Source organism: Leucopleurus acutus (assembly GCF_964270905.1).
Source record: "Leucopleurus acutus genome assembly, chromosome: 16".
In the NCBI taxonomy this organism is placed as follows: Eukaryota; Metazoa; Chordata; class Mammalia; order Artiodactyla; family Delphinidae; genus Leucopleurus; species Leucopleurus acutus.
The window spans coordinates 83,546,671-83,570,519 of NC_139158.1; the positions used below are offsets into that span (position 1 = coordinate 83,546,671).

At 51.2% G+C, this 23,849-nt stretch overlaps 1 protein-coding gene across 1 annotated transcript in view; it reads left to right on the plus strand.

Moving 5' to 3' along the window:
• Positions 1-6,119: 6,119 nt before the first annotated feature.
• Positions 6,120-23,849, plus strand: part of GNAS (GNAS complex locus) — a 54,437-nt gene continuing 36,707 nt past the window's right edge. Inside the window, exon 1 of the mRNA XM_082857269.1 lies at positions 6,120-8,312. Coding sequence (XP_082713395.1) covers positions 6,413-8,312 — 1,900 coding nt within the window. The 5' untranslated portion in view covers positions 6,120-6,412. The remainder of the gene's footprint in view (positions 8,313-23,849) is intronic.

Sequence of the window (23,849 nt, forward strand, 5' to 3'; positions counted from 1 at the left end):
GAGGTTGTGCGCGAAGGTGAAATATACCATTCCCCTTAAATTCAAATCACTATGCCAAGAATCACCCGGGGTGCCTCTAAAGCCAAATTTCTCTTCCGGGATTCCCTCCCGCCATCCCAGCCCCCCACTTTTGCCCCCTCTCAGTCCCCTTCCTGGGGTGGCACTGGAACCACCACTTCTGCCCCTGAAATACTCTGCTGCACCACCAGCCAGCGTGGAGACCACAGCTTCATCCAGGTGACTGGAGAATGTCTGGACCCACCCTACAAGCGCAGGGGGTGAGATGCCTGCGGGTCTGCAGCCAGACCCGGGTGGCCGGTCCAAGACGAGGGCTGCTGAGTACAGCTAGTGAGCTGAACGAGGGGGTCTGAATTCATAGTGGGAACCCTTGGCCCCTGGGGCTCCAGCCTGGGGCTTTTTACTCTGAGCAGGTCAAGTCTTCTCATACATCTGGCTGCCACTGTCTGGCACCATCAGCCCTGCATCTGCCCCTAAGCCTCATCCACTGGAGGCATTTTCCTTGCACTTAGCATTTGCCTGAAACAGCCCGGTCACGCAGACCCTTCTGCAGACAGCAGTAGGCTGCTGCCACCTCCACCGGCCATGGCTGGCCGAGGAGATGCTGAAAGGGAGAAGGATGGGCGCAGCGAGTCCTAATTGAACAGTAATTAATTGAACAGCTTCAAAGTCCTATTGCTACTCAGTCAGCACTCAGAAAACATTTGTCACCGGGAGGCTGAGAAACATAATCGCTGCCTGAATTCGCTTCCCTTTGTCCTCCCCTTTCTGCTTTTGCCTTTTCCTCACAACCGGTGGAAAGATTCTCCTCCTCATTTGAAAGTAACCCACTGGCAGCTAATGACTCGAGGGGGCTGCAGAGAAGGCTCTTCCGCAAACTGCCCCCCACCCAGCGCCCTGCTAGGAGGAAACGCCGCCACCCAAGATCACGTTTTCCTGGTTTCTGCTCTCCTCTCTCTTGCCTACCCCCCCTCCCTCTCAAGGGACCCTCTTCCACTTTGCTTTCTCTTTCTTGAATACAGGGATGAACTAAAAAAGAAAGCTGACAGGCAGCTACTTAAAATCTGGATGGGGCATGTGCCTTGGGCAATGAGTAAGAGTCCCCGAACATAAGTACCCTGAGATCGTTCACTGATTATGACGTGTGCTGCCGTGGAGGCGTCGATATAGCGCAGGATGGAGTTGGGGAGGCCCAGGGAGTCGTGTGGAGCCACCAAGGAAGGGGGCCACATCCCTGCAGGTGGCACTGGTGCCGTTCAGAGTCAACAGTGAAGAAACACCGTCCTTCCGTTTGGGGTTACCTCTTTACAAAAAGCCAGCCGATTGCTACCTGTGTGGCACCTGGGCCGTCTGGTCTGAACAGACTGACTTTCCTTAGAAGTGCAGCATTTAACTGAAACATGAGTAATTTTCCCATCCTTTCTTAATGCATCAAGTGGAGAAAAGTTACCCTTTCCAAGTAGCTAAGAATATATTATAATTTTCAAGAACCCTTCACCTGGATACTGAGAGCCAATCCTCTCCTGTCGCGGACACCTCATCTCACTGCAGCCCCTCGCACACTCCCCGTCAGGTAGGGTCCAGACCCTGGCCCGCAGCTTCACCCTAGCTCAGCCTTCCTTCAGGCACCCTGACTAGCCTATCTTGCCTTCTTCTTCCTGGGCTGCGTGAACCCATTAACTAACTTTCTTCCCCCTTCCTGCTCATTCCTAGAAAAGATACACCTCTTCCCCGATAGAAATCCATCCAGAATTGGAAATCTATGCCCCAGATACTCTGCGATTATAAAATTACAATGGCAGATCCTAAAAACTGTGCCCTCTGGCCATTCCATCCAGGTGAAGGCCACATTTCCGTCTCAGCCAAGATCGCCAGCCCCGAATGGGCTCGCCAGACAGTCCACTAAATCGGTGGCCCCCAGTCAGCCCACCAGCTGACCACCCCCAGCTCTTACCATACCCGTTCCTCGGGTCCCTGTGGTCAGGCTACCCAGCTGCCTTTCAAACATCGGCCACATTGCTGCAACCTCTCAGGTCCCACTGCTGATCTGTGGTGGAGTGTCAGCTCTGATCCCCACTCATCCAAGTGATTTGGGGTTTTCAGGTTCTGGTAGCCAGTAACTAGAGAAAAATAAGAGTGGACAAAAAGGGGAACACTGGAGTTAAATGCTGGAATGTTTTCTCCTTGGTCCAACTTATCTGTAACTGTTAAAGGCAGTTCCTACTCAAGTCTAAGGGTCCTTTCTCAGCCCACAGCAGTGGGGCAGTTTCAACTGGGGGTGATTTTGCCTCTCGGGGGACGCTTGACAAAATTTAGAGCCTTTTTTGGTGGCTACACCTAAGGGGATGCTACTGGCATCTAGTGGGTAGAGGCCAGGGACGCTACTAGGCGTCCTTCAGTGCCCGGGACAGTCACCACAGCAAAGAATTACCTGGCCCCCGATGTCACCAGTGCAGAGGCTAAGAAACCACCATCGAGATGAGATCTGTTGACCAATTCTTAACTTCTTCACTCCGGCGTACTCCCGCCCATCCCATCCTAGGCCCACTGCTCTCTCCTGTAATGTCCCCCCTTTTCTTCTCCAGTGCTCCAGGTGTTTGAGCTTCTATCACCAAACATATTTCTCCCCTTGAAGGTTTTATCTGATCTAGTGATTTCATATCCTAAGAAGGATAACTGTCCCTTTGAATTCGGGGTCTTTACCTTCCTTCTAAACTTCGGTCCCTTCCTCCTAAATAATAAGCTGAAGAAAATCTCCACCCAGACTGTACATCCTTCCTTCCCCTCTGCCATGTCTAAAACCAGACTGGCTCCACCACCATGCCAGCTTCTCTCCAGATCCTCCACAACGTCCCTATCTCACAGGTGTCCCATCATCCAGGCGCCAGACTTGACTCCGCCACCCTTTGTGCGTTGCACAGAAGTCACTGGAGGGTCCTCTGGGATCCCTCTTGAGTCCCTCCCTCCAGCCCTCCTGCTTCCTTCCCTGTGCGTGGTTCTCGCTCCCTTAAAGGTCATGACCAGACACAGCCTCCTTTGTTCTCTTCAACAGGACCATCCTCCGCACTGCCTCAAACCTGTCCTAAAACTAGGCTCAAATCCTCACTTGCAGGACAAAAAATTCAGTATCTCTTCCATTTCCTACCAAAAGAGCCTCAAAACTGCCTGCCCTGAGAAATCCTACCCAATTTTTCCTGCCTCTCTCCCCCACTGGTCCTCCCAGACCCGGCAAGGTGGCCTGTTCTCTTTACCCAGCCATGTGCCACGTTTCCCACTGTTGGATCTTTGTTCGTGGTAGGCCAATGTCTCCCATCCCCCCCCTTCTGTTCACAGCCTAGACATCTATCCCTCCACAGAGGCCCACGTGAAACTCTATTTTCTCCAACAAGGTCCCCCCAGTTGCAGGTCTTTTCTTTCGTTTTTATGTTGCTTAGCCTCTGCGAGGGAGGGCTGCTCTCTGCCCAATCTGTATCCCGCCAATGCCTGTGCTCTCCTGGCAAACCACCAGGATGCTACCGGCTCCTGAGGATGTAAAACAGAGACCCTGTGCCCATTCCTTGCTGACGTGGGCGGCGCGCGAGGCCTGGCGAGAGCAAACCGTCCCTCTGGGGCCCCCACCGTGGCCTCCCTGAGGCTCCAAACCGCGACGTCTACTAACCTTCCACTTCGGCAGGGCTCAGCACCCCCGCGACCTCAACTCCTTATCCATCTGGGGCCGCTCCTCTGCAGCGGGGCAGCGAGCCCCTCTCCTCAGGGTCTGGGCCCTCTACCTCCAGGCCCTGGAAAGCCTGCTCCTCGCCTCACCCCGGCGGCGGATCCCTGTTAGGTGGGCTCGCCCACCGCCATCAGCGAGAACAAGGGTTGGTCCCTGAGAGCCCTCACCTCCCCTTTCAGCCTTGGTGACTTGGGGCGCCAGGAAGAGCGACCCCACGGCGCCACCCAGCCTCGTGGCGGTCCAAGCCTGGTCGCCATACGCCCGCCCACCAATCCGCTTCTAACCATCCCGGCCGCATAACCTCTTAGGGCGTTCCAACGCGGCGCCCCCTATTGGACCTCCCACTCATATCCGGTTTCCGGTCCGACGCCCCCCGCTCATTCGCCAGGCAGCCTTGATTGGCGTGACCCCAGCCCAATGGCCGACCCAGCGCTGGGGTCGGAGGGGAGCGAGTTGACTGTTGCGACCCAGTTGGACCATTCAGTGGATGCCCAAAAGGTTGAGCCGTTACGCGTGGGGATAGTTGTCCAAAGTTTGAACCAAAGTTCAGTTTTGGCACTTGGAAGTGTGTAGACCCGAAGAGATGAGAGGAGACGCCCTTGGGGAGGCTCCACACGCTACCCGGGGTTCAACTTGGTCAGCTTCCTCCTCGCAGCGCGGCCACGTGCGGGGGCAGTGAGGCGCTCTGGCTGTGACCCCCTCGTTTGAAGAGGGTTGCGTTAGGTTTCACGAGGTTGGAGCATACGTGCGTACGTGGTTCGCTCGACTGCGGCTGGCAGATACAGCGATCCAGGCAGTGCGATCCCGGCGATGCGCCCCGCTTGCCGCATCCCGCCGCCCCTCCCCCCGCCCTAAGGCCAGGCGACCACCTGACTCTTGCCCAGCTGCCTTCCACCTAAAAGTGGCTCACAGGTCCCTGTCACCCACTGGCGAGTCAGATACGATGCCATGCCCGAGTCCCGGGTCTTACGCGAACCGCAAACAGCAAATCTTTCCTGGGGCTCAAAGCCAGATTTCGCCGACCCCAAACCCAGATCAGTGTGCATGCACGCACGAGCCCACCCAAGTGGTGTAGGCATTGATCCCCGCCGGCTCGGAGCCCACCGCGCGCTACGGCGACGGGAATGCAGCCGGGCGACTGCCGGGTTTGTGGCAAGACTTGTGTGCCTCCTCAGCGGGCTCAAGCGCTGGAAAAGTAAAGCTGCTGCTCTGGGAGACCCACAGCGAGAGCAGAAGGACTGGAAGGGGGCTGGAGGAGGGCTGGAGCGGGGCTAGAGGAGCAGACTGACCACCCCCGCAGCCGGTGCCCGAGGCGGGGAGCAGCGCACAGCGGCCGCAGCTGCCCGCGCGGCACGGTGTGTATTTTTGGATTTGGTGCGCATGGGGTTTCTCAGTCTCTGAGACCACCCTAAACCGGCCGTAAATTTCAACTGAAATTCCATTTAGCCCTTCCCCCCGCACAGTAGGACCCCCGGAACTCCGGGGCCTACAGTCTGTGGGGTCCCTGTGTGCGTCCCACGCCCCCGCGTTCCGTGCCGCGGCAGCTACCGCTTAGAGAGTCTCGGTGGTAGATGCCCGAGACCCTCTTATTCCCCTGTATTTATCATAGTCCCCATAAACAGGGAGGAACCCTGCCTGCGCCACCGCAGGCCACTGCTGAGACCCCAGAGTGTGGTGGGGATGGGGGACATAGAGGTGCTTTACAGGAGCCAGCCTCGGCAACCGGCAAACAAAAACGCAGAAGCGATGGAAAGTACCCCAACACATTTTAAAAACAAATTGCGTGCTCACACTCGGCACCCCTTGCCCCTCGCCTCCTGCCTGCTCCGCCGGTGGGCTCACGACCACCTGTCGCATCCCCGCGCGCGCCTGCACCCCCTTCCCACCCGCCCAAAGCCTTGCGCTCCAGACCTGGGCAGGATCCGAGGCTGCCCAGGGCTGGGGGCTGGGGCTCAGGGGTTCAGGGGTAATTTGGGGTTATGAAACACTCCTGCAGTCCCCCCCTCCCCTCGAGGAGAGTCTGTTGGGTCTGGGAGGGAGGGTTTCAGCTCCTGCGCTCAAGCAGCCCGGGGCCCACGTCTTGCATCACGTGTCCCGCAACGCAGGAGAGCTCTCTCTCTGGCCAGGGGAGAAGAGAGGAGAAAGACTCCAAATCAGTCAGGGAGAGGACTGGAAGGAACCAAAACGTCCCTGCGAGGCCTGCGCTCATCAGCCCCCTTACCCAAAGTCCGGGGCTCCCGGCTCCCGGAGCCGGCTCCCGGAGCCACCTCGGCCGGGGCTGGTGTCCCCTGGTGGCAGAGAAAGAGCACTACGAGCGATTTTCGGACCGAATCGGCACGCTCCTCTGATCCAAGCAGGCGGGGCTGGCCTGGAGCTGAGAGAAAGAGAGAGGAGGGGACGAAGCAGGCCTAAGGGGGGGCCAGGGGCCGCCTGAGGGGATAAAAAGTGGCCAGAAAGGAGCCAAGACTCAACCAGCAACAATAGACTTGCTTCTGCCATGGTCTGGGGTTTGAGGTCCTGAACCCCTAGACCTCACTGGGGTTAGAAAGTGTGGTTGGAGAACTTTCCAGCTGGTACTTCAATTTTTTTTTTTTTTGAAAATATTTTTTTCACCCTAGTTCAGTCGGGTGCTCCGTCTTACGGGGCCCCAAGTTTATTTTAAGAAACCGCCACCGTGTTATGGGCGTGCGCAACTGCCTCGACGGCAATAATATGTCAGGACAACGCAATATCCCCCTTGAACTCGGCGAACAGCCCGAGCAACCACCTTTGGAGGCCCCAGGGGCAGCTGCCCCCGGTGCTGGGCCTGGCGCAGCCGAAGAGATGGAGACCCCACCGCCTCACAGCGAGCCCGTCCCCGTCGAGATTGAAGGCGAGGCCTGTGGACCCCCAGAAGTCTCCAGGCCCAAGTTCCAGGACCTCAGCCAGGCCATCAAGGAAGCCGGAGCCCATGGAGGCTACAGCCCACCTCCTGAAGAAGCCATGCCCTTCGAGGTCGAGCAGTCCAGCTTGGGACGCTTCTGGCCTACCCTGGAGCACCCTGGAGACACCAGTGGGGCCCATGCAGGCCTTGAAGCCTTCAGCCCACCGATCGTGGAGCCCAGAGCCCTCGATGAGGCCAGGCCAAGCCTGGGAAGCTACAGCCCTCCCCCCGAAGAAGCTATGCCCTTTGAGTTTGAGCAGCCTGCGCAGGGAAGCTGCAACCAACCTCTCTTGCAGGTCTCAGACCTCGCTCCAGGAGGCCCAGGTGCGGGGGTCTTTAGGGCTCCTCCCGAGGAGCCCCAAGATCTCAGACCTGCAAGCGCACGCTTCAGAGGAGGATGCAGCCCTCCCCGTGAGGAGGATGTGCCATTTGAGTTTGATGGAGCAGGTTTTGGGGACGACAGCCCACCCCCTGGGCTCCCCCGAGCTATCCCACAAATCGACGGCCTTGGCGGCAACGAGATCGCGGCAGTCGCGGCCCCGAGTGCGGTCCTCCTCGCTCCCGCCGCGAACGAGCCCCCCCTCTGGGTCCCAGGCATCATCGGCAGCCCATCTCGAGAGGCTGTCAGACCTCCTCCACACTTCGCGGGCAACAGCCCCCCGATGGAGATCTCCGGACCCCCGCGCGAGATTGGCAGCGCCCCCGTTGGGGTCGACGACGCTCCCGTCAACGTGGACAGCCCCCGAGTCGCGCCTGACGGCCCGCCCATCGAGGTCTCCCGAGCCCCAGTTAAGAGAGAGCAAGCAGAGGGAGAGAGACCCCCAGTTGAGGGAGAAGCAGCCGAGATGGAAGGAGGCTCAGCCGACGCTGCCGCGGAGAGAGGCAAAGTCCCTGATCCCGGAGACGGAGCCCCTGCCGCCGGAGCAGCCCCTGACGCGCCAGCCGCCGGGGCAGCCCCCGATGCTCCTGCCGCCGGGGCAGCCCCTGCCGGCCCTGACACGCCAGCCGCCGGGGCAGCCCCAGCCGCCGGGGCAGCCCCTGCCGCCCGGGCAGCCCCTGCCGCCCGGGCAGCTCCTGTCGCCCGGGCCGCCCCTGTCGCCCGGGCCACCCCTGTCCCCCGGGCCGCTCCCACCGCCTGGGCAACCCCAGCCTCTGGAGCCCGACCCAAGATCAGTTTCCTTAGACCCCCCAGCCCCGAGATCCAGGCTGCCGATCCGCCTACTCCGCAGCCTCCTCGCGCATATGCCTGGCGGGGCAGGTCTGAGCGCAGCTGCTACCGCGGCGGCGACAACGACGACATATCGGTCAGCAGCGACAGCGGAGACGAATCCGACGATGGGACCTTCGGATGCCACCGCTGGTTTCAGTCCAGGCGAAACCGCCGCCGCCGAAAGACCCGGCGCAACTTGCTCCGCAACTTCCTCGTTCAGGCCTTCGGAGGCTGCTTCTGCAGATCCGAGAGCCCCCAGTCCAGAGGCTCCCTCAGCCCCAAGGTCAAGAAGGTTGCCCTGGAGGAGAAGCGCAGACAGACCCGCAAGGAAAGCGTGGAGATGCACGCCCAGAAGCGCACAGAGAAGAAACGCAGCAAACTCATCGACAAGCAGCTCCAGAACGAGAAGATGGGCTACATGTGTACGCACCGCCTGCTGCTTCTAGGTAATGCGGCGGACTCTGCCCGTGGGGAGCAGGGCCGCCCGGGGGCCCCGGGAGTGGGTGGCAGGGCTGCCCGGTGGGGCTTGGGGCCCGGCGGCGGGAGGACGGGGTCTGGGCAAAGGCGGGAAGAACCTGCCAGAAAGTTCCAGCTGGGGGCCCTAACTTTGCCCCGGGAGCGGGGGGGGCCTCGGGTGGGCTTGGGTGGCGAAGTGTGTGCCCTTTAGGGAGAAAAGTGGTGCCGTGCAACACTGAGGGTCGTTTCCAGCTGGACAAACCAGCGCCAGCGACCGTAAGACGTCGCCGAGTCGTGGGGTGGGGGACGGCAAGAAAGGCGGGGGCTTCAGGTGAGCCAGGAACTGCAGGGGAGGGCTCCGGGGTCGCTCAGGCTGGGCTGGCTGGGGCCGTTGGTGGGTTGGGGTCATTGGAGAAGGTGCGTCCCCGCCTCGCCTGGCACGGCTGCTTGGAGTAAGACGGCTTGTTGTTGGTGTGTGTTGGTGTCCATATTGTGTCCGCCTGTGCATGATATGCTCAAGCGTTCTTCCATTCCCGCCCCTGGCACCCCCAAATTACCCGCCGACTGTGTACTTGTACCGGGGAACGGGCTGTCTTGTGTTTTGCGCCATTGCGCGGGCAAAAACTTTCCGTGTTCGCACACTCGGGTGGTACCTGTGCGCTGGCGCTGTGCAGTGAGCGGCGCGAAAACGCCCGAGAAGGTAGCGGGAGACGCTGGGCAGGATGTCGGGCCGCTGGCGGGGCGGGGGGAGGGGGCCGCCTCCGGCCGGCCTCCGTAACCTGTTTTCTGTCTGTCTTTCTCTCTTTTCTCCCTTTGCGCTAAGCGTTTCCTCACTTCTCATTCGTTCGCCCAACCCTCCCGCCTTTACGGTTGAAAAACCAGACACTCAGGTATCTGGGGCGTCCGGGGCTGCGCGCAGAAATTCGGTATTCTGCACACACTCTGCTCACCTGGCGGGGGACGGAGGGAGGAGGGGGAGAAAACCCCACACACACTTAACCCGCTGTAGGCGAGTCCCGTATCCCAAACCACACGGGGCTGGTTCCGGGGGGGAGGGGCTGGGGAGGTGGGAGGGGGCGTGGCCATGTTTTAAAAATATGAAATCATTTTTCTTCCTAGGGAAGAGCCTGAGGTAAGCCAATCATTTACCCTTTTACAGAATACAGTAGGAGGGGCTTGGTGTAAAGAGAGAGGGTTTATGCGTTGGGAGTGGAATGCCCATCTTGTGTTTGAAATGCAATTAAAATAAAACTTTTTAAAAAATGCTTCCAGTGTATTTTAAGTGTGTGGACAAAATGTGATAAAACTGTGAGACATGTAAATGTTTGCATGTGAATTCTTTCAAGCAGCTTTAGCTGGGGGCAAAGAGGCTCAAAGGTAAGATCCTCTGCATATGGGCTTGGGATACAGAAACATTAAAAAGATGTTAATAATCCCATTGGAAGGGTACCTTTGGTGGCCCTGGCCTTCCCCCTCCTCCTCCCTTCACCTATGCCAGCTTTCAGGGTCCTCTCCCCTCTCCAGGACCTCCCTCCTCCCCCCCACAGCTTGACTCTCCTGCCACAGCTAATCAAAGCAGCAATTAGCAAAGGTCTGAATGTAGGGCTTAAGTGAAAATTTCAGATGTGAAACTCCACAATCTTAATTTCTTTATTTATTCTCTAAGACCTCTCAAGGGATTTCAAGATCACAACTTTTCAGGCAGTGCTATGTTTGTTTGCTAAATATTTTATAATGTGTGATGGTGTCTATTAATGACCTATGGGCATCACTGTTTGCTGTTGTGATATGTGCCTCTCACGCATCACAGTTTTACATGTGATGGTCATTCTGTTTATGCCCACCCAGGGAAACACAGACAACATCATTTCCCCAAAAACATACAGGAGGGAGACAGTTTTGCATTTCAGATGCCTCAACTGCGTGGAAGGCACAGCGCCTCAAATGACAGCGTGCTGTTTTCCTGCAGACAACTGATTTTGCCACAAGAGCCCCATTTCAATATCCCAAGCATAGCTCTGGATAGCAAACCTGTGATGGGGGAGGCGGCCATAATTGGGGGCAGACAGGAGAGCCAAGTGACGGCGTGCACTTGAGCCCTAATTGGCCAGTGCCCCTCATATGCTGGGGCCTCAGTTGCCTCATTTGTGAAATGAAAGTTTCAAACAGATCTTCACTAAATTCTCCTTTGCTCCATGGCCTGAATCCCCTATTCTGGGGGTTGGGGAGCACCATCCACTTAAATCAGGACTGGAGCGTTAAACCATAGGTTATGCACGCATCAACTCTGTAGCAAACAGCCCGTGTCTGGGGCTGAGCCTTAAGAATGTTAGAAGTTTCCCTTGCTTACCCATGTTTTATATGCAGGGGGAAAAATTCACCTTAAGTAAAGGAAATTAGCTGGGGTCACCCTGCCATCATCCTGGCCCTGCACCCAGGTCAAGCCCGTTTGCATACAGTGTAGTCCAGTGAAACGTGGGCCCTGTTTAGCACGAACCTGAATTCAGAAAGCCAGATTGCCTGCTGTGGCAGTGTGGCTTGTGGAGCCAGGCTGCAATCTGACAAGGTTTCATTTTGCCAAAGTGACAAGAGAGGCACCCCGCTGGGTCTGAATTATTTCCATGTTTGCAGAGGGGGAGAGGAGGCAGGATGAAGACCCACTTCCATTTAGGACAAGCCTTTTCACTAACATTTAAATCCTAACATATAAAACAAGACATCCGTATACACTGAGCACTGAAAAGGGAAGATCAAATGACCATCCTTTGATAATTGGTGACATACAGATTCATCTGTTGCTTTAAAACTGTATGTGTTTCTGTGTATATACCCTCTCCATTTTTATTGCCCAAACCACATTACAGGGACTCTTAAAAAGGAAAATGGTAGATAAATAGTTAGAAATAGATAGACAATCAGTAACATGACTGAAATTCTAGAATAGCTAAAAAGTTGAAGCCTTTTTCTTACTCAACACTAGCCAATAATAGACTTATTTCCATGTTTCTGTTGCCTTTCTGAATAATTTTGGTGGCTTAAACATGTTTTGGAAACCTAATTTGGGTGATTCCCTCATTTTTGTTGAGAATTGAAGGGACTGCTAGGCTAGAATTTCTTAGTAGCTGCTGACTGTATTAAAATTGTGCAGGCAAATGCTATATATAATAATGGCTATTCTGCCATGAAACTTTGTTCATACAGTGAATCTCAATTAATTGTATGATAATTTATTTATGCCACCAGGTACAACAGTGAGGCATCCATCTCATCCTGCTGGAGTGCCCTTTGCTTTGCTTTTTTATTTACTTTTAATTCAGCCATTTTTCCGTATTCAAAATGCCTCCACTGAGCTGTTTGGTGCAGTGGGAAGGGCATGGCTTACCAGGCCAAAAATCTCTTCCTTGCCTTTTAAAATCCAATTTCCATAGATTTTTCTCAAAAAAAAAAAATGCCTTTCTATACAGCTATGTTAATTTTTATCATTTGCCTACGTTACATATACCATGGAAAACTGGTATTAAGCAAACAAAAAGTGGGGTTTGTCACCTTTTTGTACATTCCTCCCACCCCCTTACTCTCCCCACCCCCAGCTTGCGAGGGATAGCCTCACTGCCTTCAGAATTGTTAGTAACCTGTAAGAGTAATGATTACACATAATGATAGCACTTTTTAACCGTATTTTTAAAAGCCTTTCATCCAGCCACATTTGTCCTTTGCAACAGCCTTGGGCAGTAAAAATGTGATGGGACCCCATTTCATAGGCAAGTAAACCAAAAGCTCAGAGATTAAATGTCAGGGACTTTTGCTCAAAGACTGCAAGGTAAGTGAAGGAATCAGAAGTTTCTAATTCAGTGCTTACCCCTAACATGTGGTAATAAGTTATAAAGCGTCATTTCAGTGCGAGGCATGATTACTGTTAAGTGCGCTATGTGCTCTTAAAATCCCTTGTCAGATGACAGGTGTCCCGCAGTCTTCTGCCTCCTGAATAATAACCAGAACCAGACAGATCCTTGGTTATAAATGTCCATTGAGTGTACGTGAAACGTGAGCCTCCTCATTGCTGGGATACCTGTCACTGCTGTGGTGATATTTTGTTTCCACATTTGCTGTCATTCATCTGCCAACACTGCAGTCTTTGTTTGTTTGTTGGACTTCTTTTTTTAAATGCAGGTTTTCTTTAAAGTCTTTAAAAAATCCCCCAGAAGTGTTCTTGAGCAAGGTCTAAAGCTTTTTTCTTTACTCAGGTTTCCACTAAAACATCATTATCATCATCATTTAAAAATACAGTTGCTTTTATGCACAGCCCCTCCATTATTAGTGTTAGAGTGTAATAGACAGTTTAGAATCTCCTGGCCTGGATCTAATGACCCTATTAAAATAACTCTTACTCAATATTCTTCATAGTGATTATTTCTTAAAAGTATTCCTTCCTTTCAGTCGGGGCTAATTCCTCCTTAGTGAGTGTCAGGACATAATCTTGGAAATCACCTTTGACTTTTATGGGGGAAGGTTGGTATTAAGCAAAAAAAAACTTTTTTAGAGACGGTAACCTAATTGACTAGATTTGAAATTCTCCATCCCAACCGTGTGTCTTTATAGAGTTAATTTTCCCACCAAATAAAACATACCCCTCACCCCAGCAAAACCGTGGCCCTCCAAATCCCTCTCCATTAAGTGACTTTTAGGAGGCATGTAAATAGCAAATGAAAACTCCTCTCTATACTTCTTGTTTCTTTAACCTGTGGCAAAGGCAGGGTTCTTCCCAACCCACCTTGTGCCTCCTAGGGTTTCTAATGGAATGTGAAATTAACATGCCAGTTGTCCATTTCAAAATCGGATTCCTCTGCAAGTGTAGCAATTTTCAAAACAGAAAGGGCAGGGCCAGTTGCTGTGACAGGGTTCCCACCAGCAATTAAAACAGTTAGTCAGGTCATTCTAATTAACCGTCTCCAGCTCTGGTGGCCCCCCCAGTAAGAGGAACTCAGACTCCGGCCCTGTTAACACCAACCTCAACAGATTTCATTGAATTAGACTGAGAGGGTCTTTGTCCCATCAGATTCCTGTTGTGGCCTGTGGTCACCCTGGGCATAAGATCCTCATCTCTTCAGGGAGTGAGAGAAAGATGGGCCTGAGTCTCTCTCTTTGGGATTCTGCTAAAGAGTCAGCAAGTCAAAGTGGCCTTTATAAAACTGAGGAAGGCTAGTGGGAAGCCCCAGATACAAACTGGCCATTGGAGTAGGCCAAGGGAGGGGAGGGGTGTTTGCAGAAGAATCAGAGGAAGATGTGTCCTTTTCCTTAATTCCTCTAAAATGAGGGCCAGATACTAGAAATTGACAGAAGCCTTGAACCCAGGGCCTGGCATATGTAAGTGTCTGATAAATGGTAGCCATTATGTTCAGAAATTTACTTTTCTTCCTGGACTTCTGTCTCCCTGGTCCAAGTGAGGGTTTTTTTGTTTTTGATGTTTTCTGTTTGTCTGTTTAATATTTTCTTGGCCATACCATGTGGTATATGGGATCTTAGTTCCCCGACCAGGGATCGAACCCATGCCCCTTGCATTGGAAGCGTGGCGTCTTAACCACTGGACCGCCACGGAAGTCCCTGGTTGTTTTTTTTTGTTTTCTGTATTCCCCATGAGACCTAAAGTTCTAAAAGTCCCAGGCACCCATCCTGTCTGTCTTTCTGTCTCGACGTTTCAGAGTACACTCTTTGTACACGTTTTATAAATAAGGGTCAACCCAAGCCGTAGACTGACGACTCTTGGCCAAATTTATGATCGTGTGGAGTCACTGTTAGGTGTGCAACAGGATGAGGCAGGAACTTACTTTTTACCTGTCCTGAGAAAGTGCCGCCTACCCCGCTCTCGGAGCCCACAGCCCCCTCTGCCACTCCCCCTCTTTTTATTAGCTCCTATCTATAAACCAATCGGATACTATGGTTGAGCCCGGGGTCCTGAGCACGGATTGCTCTGTACTTATTACACATGCAAAAAAAAAAAAAAGATTGTCTCTAGTTTTCCTTCCCGACAGCCAGATGGTGACGAAGGCCAGCCACTGGGAATGGAAGATGAGGAGACCTCCAAGAACGAGGTAGGGAACAACATACACACAAAAGAAACCCATGTTTGAATGTTTCTGTTGCTCATCACACGCTCAGTTGAGATATGGGATGCTCTGTTCTCAGACAGCAAACACTTGAGAGGTGTAGCCCCCTCCAATCAGAATTACTGGAGTAGTTTTACCCAGACAGCAACTGGGGGCTGTAATAGAGAAGGATGTTAGGTAACTGATCTGTGACAGAGCAACGAAAATCAAGGGCGTGCGCCTCTGCCGTCCTTACTTAGAAGGAAAATCCCACGTTGCACTGCAGAGTAATTTGTTAAACCTCAGGAGAATTCCCGAGCATTTCGACTCCTGGAGTTCTGCCCACAGAACTTGAACATTAGATCTTACTAAGTGTTTCTTAATGATTCAATTTGGGGTGAGGAGAGAGGTATAAAGGTAGAAATTGTTACCGGATCCCGAATTTATTATGAGTCAGTCAATGTTTCTGAAGTTGTCACACATACTTGGTGTGTGGGACAGAGTACGTACCTTAAACTTCCTTTAATGAGTCGATAATGGGAAGGAAAATCTCTCGTACCCACTTCTGAAGGAGTGGCACAGTCAAGCTTTCACGAGCTCCGTGTCAACACGGAGCGTCGATTCTTCTAAGGGAAAAAGAACTCGATTTGTCCAGCTCTTGACTCTCCCCCTCCATCCAAAGACCAGAGTACCTCTCTCCTCTTTCCTATTTGAACAGTTTTGCCTTGCCTCAAACTGACTGCTAATTTGCAAGTGACCTTGGAGACTTTTTTTATAGGGAACCTCCATTCAGGTAAGTCTGCAGCTGTGGGATTTTTGCAAAGAAAGAATGATTCGTAAGATGAGGCACACAGACTAAAATCAGGCGTTGTGATAGAGTCCAGGGCCAAGAAGGGCTGCTTGCCAGGGCCCAACCCAGGGAAATAGGAACAAGGTCCTACGTCTCAGCTAGTGTCCATCCCAGCACCCTGCTGATCTTGGGGACCACGTGCCTAGGCCTGTTTCTTTAGCTGTAGAAGTAGCTAATGGTTACCTTTGACAAAGAAAAAACAATCTGTGGAGAATAGGCAGTGTTACTTAGGAAGCATATAGCTACTTAAATTGCTGAGGCCACTTGGACACCCCCTTTTAAGTAGATGCCGCTTGCTTCTCTGTGGTTATATAAGGTAACTCCTAAGGTTTTTGGCCTTTGTGGGCTGCTGAAATCATAGAAAGTGTTCATCTTAATTCCTTATAGCTGTTCTCTATAGAGGTCTGTTAGGCCTACAAGATGCTTAATTAACTTATTAACAAAATCATATACGTCGTTCGGGGTCCTTCCGCCCACTGCCTCCCCCCAACGTGAATTTTTTAATGACTGAATCTAGAATGGCGCAGAGATGGTGAAGGTGAGTTGATATTTCAGGTGGCCACTAGATGGTGAGACGGCACAGGCAGAAGAAAGGTGTCACATCTGTAGTGAAAATGAGAGGGGAAGGGAAGAGCCAGCAGAGACAGAGGAGGGTCCCACTCCAACTGCATCCTCCCACCCCACCCCAGGACAAAGCCTGGATTTAACAGGCCCCACAGCTTTACTCAGACCTAGCCATTTATGTTTAAGCTCTGACTTCTCCCTGCTGGCTCTGTGCTGGGATATTAGCATTTTCGGGGTGCTCTGTCTAACAAAGGGGTCTTCCATAGGCGTTCTGTTGCCATGGGGACCGTCCTGTGCAATGTAGGGTGTTAGCAGCCTCTCTGACCTCTACCCACTTGACGCCAGTAACACACACACACAGCCTACCCCACCAAGCACCACCACATACGCAGTGTGACAACCAAAACTTCCTGTAGTCATTGCCAAGTATCCCCTGGGGTGGAGGGTGGCGGGGGCAGAAACCATCCCCAGTTGAGAACCACTGCCCTAACATTATCAACATCAAATCCTGGGGAAGGTAGAGATCCTACAGGTCAGAACTTGAACACCTTAAAATAAAAAAGTATCTTCAGAGAAAAGGCTGTTGACTTCAGTTACCAATAACCAGTCAGAAAGGTTTATGCCAGTGTTGGTGAGCCTACATTCCAGGGTAGAACTAATTTCCAAACATCTCTGAAAAGAAGGTGACCTAAAAAGTCACCAGCTGACCCTAAATAGAATAGAAAAGGGTGGAAATAATAAATCAGTCTAAGACTCTGATTAACCAAGTCAGTCCCATGGCTAATCGATGGGCCAGGATACATCGGGGCTTACATAGACTTTAACCCTTAAATGATTACATCTACCACTTAGGGGTTCTTTAGGGGCCTTTGTCTGCAGCAGGCAGGGAATTCTCCCCGTCTGCTGTGCGTACGTTAATTCACTGTGCGCTGTGGAGGAGGGTGGCCAAGATAATCAGCACTGATACTCCGATGGCTGCGGGTCATATATCAGCTCTGGGATGGCTGGGGACCCACCTTGCGTGTGTCCCACAAAACGCAAATGGAGCCTGGGATTGGCAGTGCATACACGCCTGCCATGGGCGTGGGCCCTGTTAACTGGGTCACCTGAGCCCCACGACCACAGGGAACCAGCCCACTGAACGGAGGTGCCCCCTAATCTATAGCAGCTGATATTTCAAGGCAGGAAGCTGTAGGGGTGGGCTAGGGGGCAGTGGAAGGAATGCCTCTGAATGACTGTACTGAGGAAGGTCAAATGAGATCTTTTAGGAATAAAACATACCTGTGCCAACAGGAATAAGAACCCAGGGACATTTCCTGATCAAGAGAGTTGCACTTGGTTTTTGGTAAGATGGTCGATGCACCCTGCCCGCCCCCTCATCCTAGGGCAGATTCTATAACCAATATCTTGGAATAATCACAACAGGAATACATCATTTTTTAATTTTATTTTTTACAAAAATTTTTTACGGAAGTATAGTTGAATAAATCATTTTGCTTTTAAATAGTGGTCTAGGCCCCCAGCTTGCACCTAATGAGTCTCTCCCCCAAGTATCCCTTATGGAAGGAGACTTTATCGCTTCTTTATTATATTTTGAGCCTAAAACACTTATATTTTTGCCCCCTTCTGATCTTCCAATACGGTTATTACAGATTCATCAGAGATTTAACTTTTTTAAAAAAAAGGTTTTTTTTCTTTTTCCTTAGAGAATTTGGAATTTGTGGCCTTTAAGTTAATTGCAAAGTCTAGAAGGAAAGACAGAAAACAAAAAGCCCACTCTCCACTCCAGACACCTATGTGAACTTGGACTTTTGCTTTTACTGTTAAGATTACTTTAGGGTAAAGGGTGGAAACTGATTGGTAGTTTGATCAATGATATATTGGACATGTTAAATTTAAAATATCATTTTTTTTTATAGGTTTCAAGTTTAGTTAAGTGAAGCGCCCCTAACTAAGATCTTCTTATTGCAGAATCCTCAGAACTAACCCAAGGCATGTTTTTTGAATGTTGATTTTGACTTTTTGCCTGGGACCAAGTGCAGCATCTTTCCAAGGAAATGCTTAGAAGGCTCCAGGCAGAACCCAAAAACAAATGCCAGACGTTAGGGGAAAATTTTTAAAAGTTGGATTGCCAGAAAATAATAGCTATTTATAATTCAACACTTAGGTGATTTCATTTCTTCCTTTTTAGCTGCTAAAAGGGAAGCGTATTAGATCATTTTGTTTTGCAAACAAACGGCCAGGGCTGATTTTAAGATGGACACTTGAGGGAGGGTTGCCCTTTCCAAATGCAAGTCTTTGGGCCTTTTCCCGATGGGATCCGGTCACTCTGGAGCGCTATCAGGAATCTTTATCCTTGGGCGGTTGGGATGGGGTGAGCTTGTTATCATCCTTAGCTGTCTCTCCACGTTGCCTTGATTGTAGAGGGGGCGGGCAGAGGGGCCCAGGATGGCGGAAAGCGCACACTGGGTAAATGTTAGCCGGCTCTCATTTCCAGAACCTTGGTTGATTGCACTGCTCTATTCAGGGATTCCATGAATTTGCCAGGTGACATCCAGAAAAGGCCAAAGTTTGACTCTTTTTTTTTTTTTTTTTTTTTTTTGCGGTACGCGGGCCTCTCACTGATGGGGCCTCTCCCGCTGCGGAGCACAGGCTCCGGACGCTCAGGCTCAGTGGCCATGGCTCATGGGCCCAGCCGCTCCGCGGCATGTGGGATCTTCCCGGACCAGGGCACAAACCCGTGTCCCCTGCATCGGCAGGCGGACTCTCAACCACTGCGCCACCGGGGAAGCCCCAAAATTTGACTCTTACAAGTACCGACAAGACTCCATGTTATGATGATTCTGCCATGGTCAAGATAGAGGCTTAAGTTTGGTGGGCCATCCAACAGAAAGCCGGGGGCATCTCTCTGTGTTCACCTTTATGTAGAAAGAGGTAATGACCCAAGGGACAAATCCAAAACCCTTGCAGACATCTTATCCTGAGACTTCAGTTGCCAGACGGCAGAGGCCTCACTTCTCTCTTTCCTTCTGGCCCTAGAACCTTGACTCCCCAGAGGTAGGGTCTGACTTCTGATATTAAGGCAGGCTCCAAGCTGGGCACTGATCTTTCATCCTGCCAGGAAGAAAGGGTCAGGAGACAGACCACCAAGGCTGCCTTTGATGGAGAAAGCGGGGTGCTCTGTCCCATTCTCCCCAGAGGTCCGCACAGCTCAGAAATGGGGGAGCAGAAATCAGCCTCTTAAGAGATTCCCTCATTTTTTCCTTGCTTTCCCTTTTTTTCTCTCTCTCTCTCTTGCGATTTTTTTTAAAAAATAAGATTCTTATTTTAAGGGGGTTTCTGAGCAAGAAATACTTTTTTTTTTTTTTTTTTTTTTTTTTTAAAGGGAAAGAGACGAGAACACCAACGACTTAGGGCTGAGAAGTAGAGACAGTAAAATAAAGCAAGGCTGCTCAGAACTGGCTGGCAGATGGCGCTCGGCTTTTACTATTGAGAGCCTGGCTTTTCAAAATTCACCATGTGCTGGTGCCTAAGGCAGAATTCCACGGCCCCTCCCCTAATCCTCTTTCCCAGGGACACAGCTCCCGCCCCCAAGGCCCAGGGATAGTTTTAAAGGTGTTCCAGTTGAACAATTGATATCTGAGGTCAAACCCTGTCCCTTTTATTTATCTTTTAAATATTTATTTATTTATTTGGTTGCACCAGGTCTTAGTTGCAGCAGATAGGCTCCTTAGTTGCGGCTCGCCAGCTCCTTAGTTGTGGCACAAGAACTCTTAGTTGTAGCATGCATGTGGGATCTAGTTCCCTGACCAAGGATCCAACCCAGGCTCCCGGCATTGGAAGCGCAGTCTTATCCACTGCGCCACCAGGGAAGTCCCAATCCTGTCCCTTTTAACTAGTGGCTCTATTAGACCCTAGCCAGTGCAGGAACACACACTATCACAATGACCTCTAAATTCCTAGGCCGTGTGTGTGCCCTAGGTCTTCTGGGAACCAGTTTCTGAGACCTTTGGGCAAATTGCTTTATCTTCTGGGTCCCAGTTTTTCTCATCTGAAAAATGAGAGGTCCTTCTCACTTTAGAAGTTCTTTAATTCTCTTATTAAAAGTTGTAGTGGAACTGGTATGCCAAACCACCCCCCTGCCCCGCCACACACACTCTCTCTCTTTCTTAAAAGTATCCTTTTCAAAATGGCAGCTTGTACAGGCAATTTTAGGCCTATCTTTTGCCCTTTGGCACATAATTAATAATTTCTGAGAACCCGTCCCTGGGAGAATCTCTGCAGGATGCAGAGGAGAGTGGGACATTCTTTCTCACCCCAATCAAGGGCTAGAAAAGAAATTCAGAGGTGGATTGAGGTCCTTTTTTCCATCAGGGAAACCCAGGGAGCCTTCCTGGGGGAGTTAGCATTTGAGACAGTATGGGAAGATGCAGGGAAACGAGAGAGTAGACTTTGGGGTGAATGCTCGGTGCTGTCTTATAGAGAAGATACTGGCTAAGAGTAAATCCTTATGGTTTTTTCATTCATGGGAGCATCATTGGGTTTTTGAGGGTCTCAGATTTCAGAGCTAGTTTTAATTTTCTCCCCTTTACAACCCTTCTCTACCTCTCAGGGCTGCAAACTCGCTGAGCACTCAGGGGCATTCTTACTAAGAAGAGTCTTCTCCATCTAAGGCTGGGACCCGCACCCTCCATCTCAGGCCCAACCCTGGACTTGGGGGAAGGTCACTTCTGTCTTGTTTAGGCCAAGTTCCAGTGGAGGGGAGGTGAGATCTGATGGTGTCTGGGGCCAAGTTCCTTGGTTCCGAAGAGAACAGGCATCCTTGCCATTTCTTCCCCCCACCTCCCCTCCCCTCCCTGCAGCAGCTGTAAAATCATGAGGTCATCTATTTGAGAAGGGCCACGTGAACTTACCATGCCAGGACCTACCAAGTCCCGTCATGGGAGTTTATTCCTTTCCAACGAAACTTACCCTCCATATACTGTTCTTAGATACGTTCTCTTCCCTCCCTCTTTTATAGTTGAACAAAATCAAAGGGACTGAATAAAATATATTAACTTCGGGCAAAAGCTTCCCCCGCCCTGCTAGTAAAAAATCCTCTTCTTTAAGTCAACAAACTTTATTCCAACATGCTTCTCTTAAGCTCCTAATCACCTGGGGCTCCTTTAAAGCTTTCTGACCTTTTTCCTCGGGGAAGGGGGTTCCTCTGGATGCTGGGGTCCCTGGGAAAGCAGGGCAGGTGCGCTGCCCAGTTTCTAACACCTTTTCTGGGCCAGTAGAGCTCCTCCCCCACCAGAGGTCAGCAGAGAGCTCAGAATGGCTGGGATGCTTGCAGGAAGTGGGATCACTTAGAATTTTCTAGATGAAATGTAGGAAAGCCCTATGGAAAAAAGCCCCAGGTTTCAGGGGATATCTCAGGTTGCGGTCTCATCCTGTGCTGGGTCCCTGGGAGTTTAGTTTTAACACCAATCCTGCCATTCTGTGCTTTGGGGGAACAGGGGGCTTTGGTCTGTTCATTTGATGGGTTTCTTTGCCAGTTTCTCCCCGCCCCCCCACCCCCTCCTCGGACAGCACGCACATCTTTACCTTCTAGGGGGCCATGCCCTCTTAGAACTCAGGGTCTCCCACACAGGGCCAAACCGCCCACTTTCGCTGCCCACAGGACTGGGAATCCACACCCCATACTTTCCCTGACCCCTTTCCCTTTTTCTTCCAGAAGTCGTACTTATTGTTAAAATGACATTATAATATTACAGGAAATCCCCCCCGTCCCGCCCTTATCCTGTCAGGATTTTATATCTCCTTATCTCCTCCTGTTCTTTACCCAGACGTATGGATGTTTCTAAAGCGGGTGCTAATCGCGGTGTGCAAACAACTTCACCTTCAGCTCACCCCCCAGCCAGCACACACTGGCTTCCTGGGCGCCTTCCCCACATTCTCCATTGGGTCTTTTCAGGGTTCTTTAACTTGCTCAGCGCTTTCCCTGGGGTGGGATGGGGGGAGGGGGGAAGGAATCTGAATTCCTTTTTTTGTGTTTCCTCCCCCGAACTTTCGTGAACTACTCCAAAGTTAAAAACCAGCTCCCCCCAAGCCAGTTCTTTATTGTTGAAAGACAGACGAAGAAGGTACAAAAGGAAGGAAAGAGCTACAGAAACACAGAGATGAAATGAAGAGTTTGAAAGGGAGCGAAGGAGGAGAGAAGAAGGGGGAGAGAGAGAAAGAGAAGGAAGGAAAAGTGCCTTTGCTACACTTAGCTCTAGACACTAGACGTGGTCCCTGCCCTCTAGGAACTTAGAGTCTGGAAGGGACGAGGCAGAGGTGTGGGGTGCAAGGAATGCAAGTTGCCCCAGGCAGAGGATGGAGAGCTGCCAGTGCCCGCACAGCTGAGGAGCCAGGCTGCCCTCAACCGGAGGACTGGGGAGGCAGGCCCAGGAGTCGGGCGGGGGCGGGGGGGGAATCGCCCCCTCCCCGTCCCTCTGCCCCATGGGCCCATGTGGGTCCCAGGAGCGCACCGAGTAGTACAGGGACTGGAGGGCTGGTGGAGAGTGCCAGGACCAAGGCCCCCACCTCCCTTCCCCACTGTCCCCTGAGCTCTGACCACTGCCCTCTCTCCCACAGTCGGCCCTTTTTCAGTTTCCCGAATGTTCCTCTCCTGACCCTAAAATGATAGCTCAATTTTTTTTTTTAATTAGTAATAAGCCCCCTTTTAGCATGACCTAACTTTCCGAGTGTTTTCACCAGCCTTACCCCACTGAGTGGTTTGATTTTAAGAAATCTGGCACCCTTGGACCTTTTTGACCTAAAAAAAAAAAAAAAAGGTCAATCTTTATGAGTTCTTTGATAATTACTCAAAACAAAGCAAAGCAAATCTGAAGGCTGAAAGCAAACACCCTGTATATTACGTATACATCTCAGACGTTGAGGAAATCCTTAGAAGTTTATAGGTTACCGTCCTCGAGAACTTGGCTCCGGCCAGACCCAGTATAGGCATTGTGTGCTTTTTTTTTCCTTCCTTCCTCCCTTCCTTCCTTTCTTCCTTCCCCACACTTTTGAAAAACAAGTTTTATTCTCCTGGGTATGTTCATTAGAGAGGGGAGACAGCTCTATTCAGTGAGGAAGGGGGAGGGGGATTCTGCAGCAGGAGACAAGATTGATTGCTTTGTGCTGGGGGGCCCCCAAGTGCACATCACACCCAGATGCAAATCTCTCAGGCTATAAAAAAAAAAAAAGCACAACACGAGAGCAGATTTCAGCTTCCTGGCATTAGTGGGGAAAATATTCCGTCAGCTGCCTCTGTGTCCTGTGCCTTATTCATTAGCTCAAGTGAAAAAAAAAAAAAACCCAACAAAGTCTTGTCCTAAGTAGGGCTCCATTCTCCCAAGTTTGGGACTTAAAAAAAACAAAACAAAAACACAGCCCACTGGGGCAGAAGAGGTTTGCTAGGTTGACCAGAATTTGGCTTGTTCTCAAGGTTTAACTTCCCTCCACCAGGAAAAGTTCACACTTTTCCCAAGCCCCCAGAAGTTAGAAATGTGTTACTAATTGATTGGAGCTAAATTTGCATTGCTTTGAAACCCAGCAAAATTGCCCATTAGGGGCCAGTAGGGGGAAAAACAATTACTGTCCTAAGAGTCAGGAAAGGGGATTTGCCACCAATATGCTTATCAAATGAACCTTCTGTGACCTTTAAGAATCGTTGGGGAAAGGGGGTCATGGCTGTTCTTCAGAAAAAATAAAGAAAAAGTTGTTGGGAAGTGTTTAATGGGAATTTAGCATCAAGTGACACGCCTAATTGAGGGAAATCATGGTTCCAAATGAAAACAGTTGTCACGAATTAATTTTTCAAGTTTCTGACTATTGGCAGATCTGAGGTTTACCTCATAAGTAGGCTGTGTCCAGCTTGGCAAAGAGCATGGAATACTGCCCAGTTCTCGGTGCAAATGCTCCCATTTTCCCTCACCGATAAGTTCTTTCCTAATTTGGGGGTTAAGTGGGATGTCGAAATGGCTGTTTCCTTTTTGCCTTTGTAG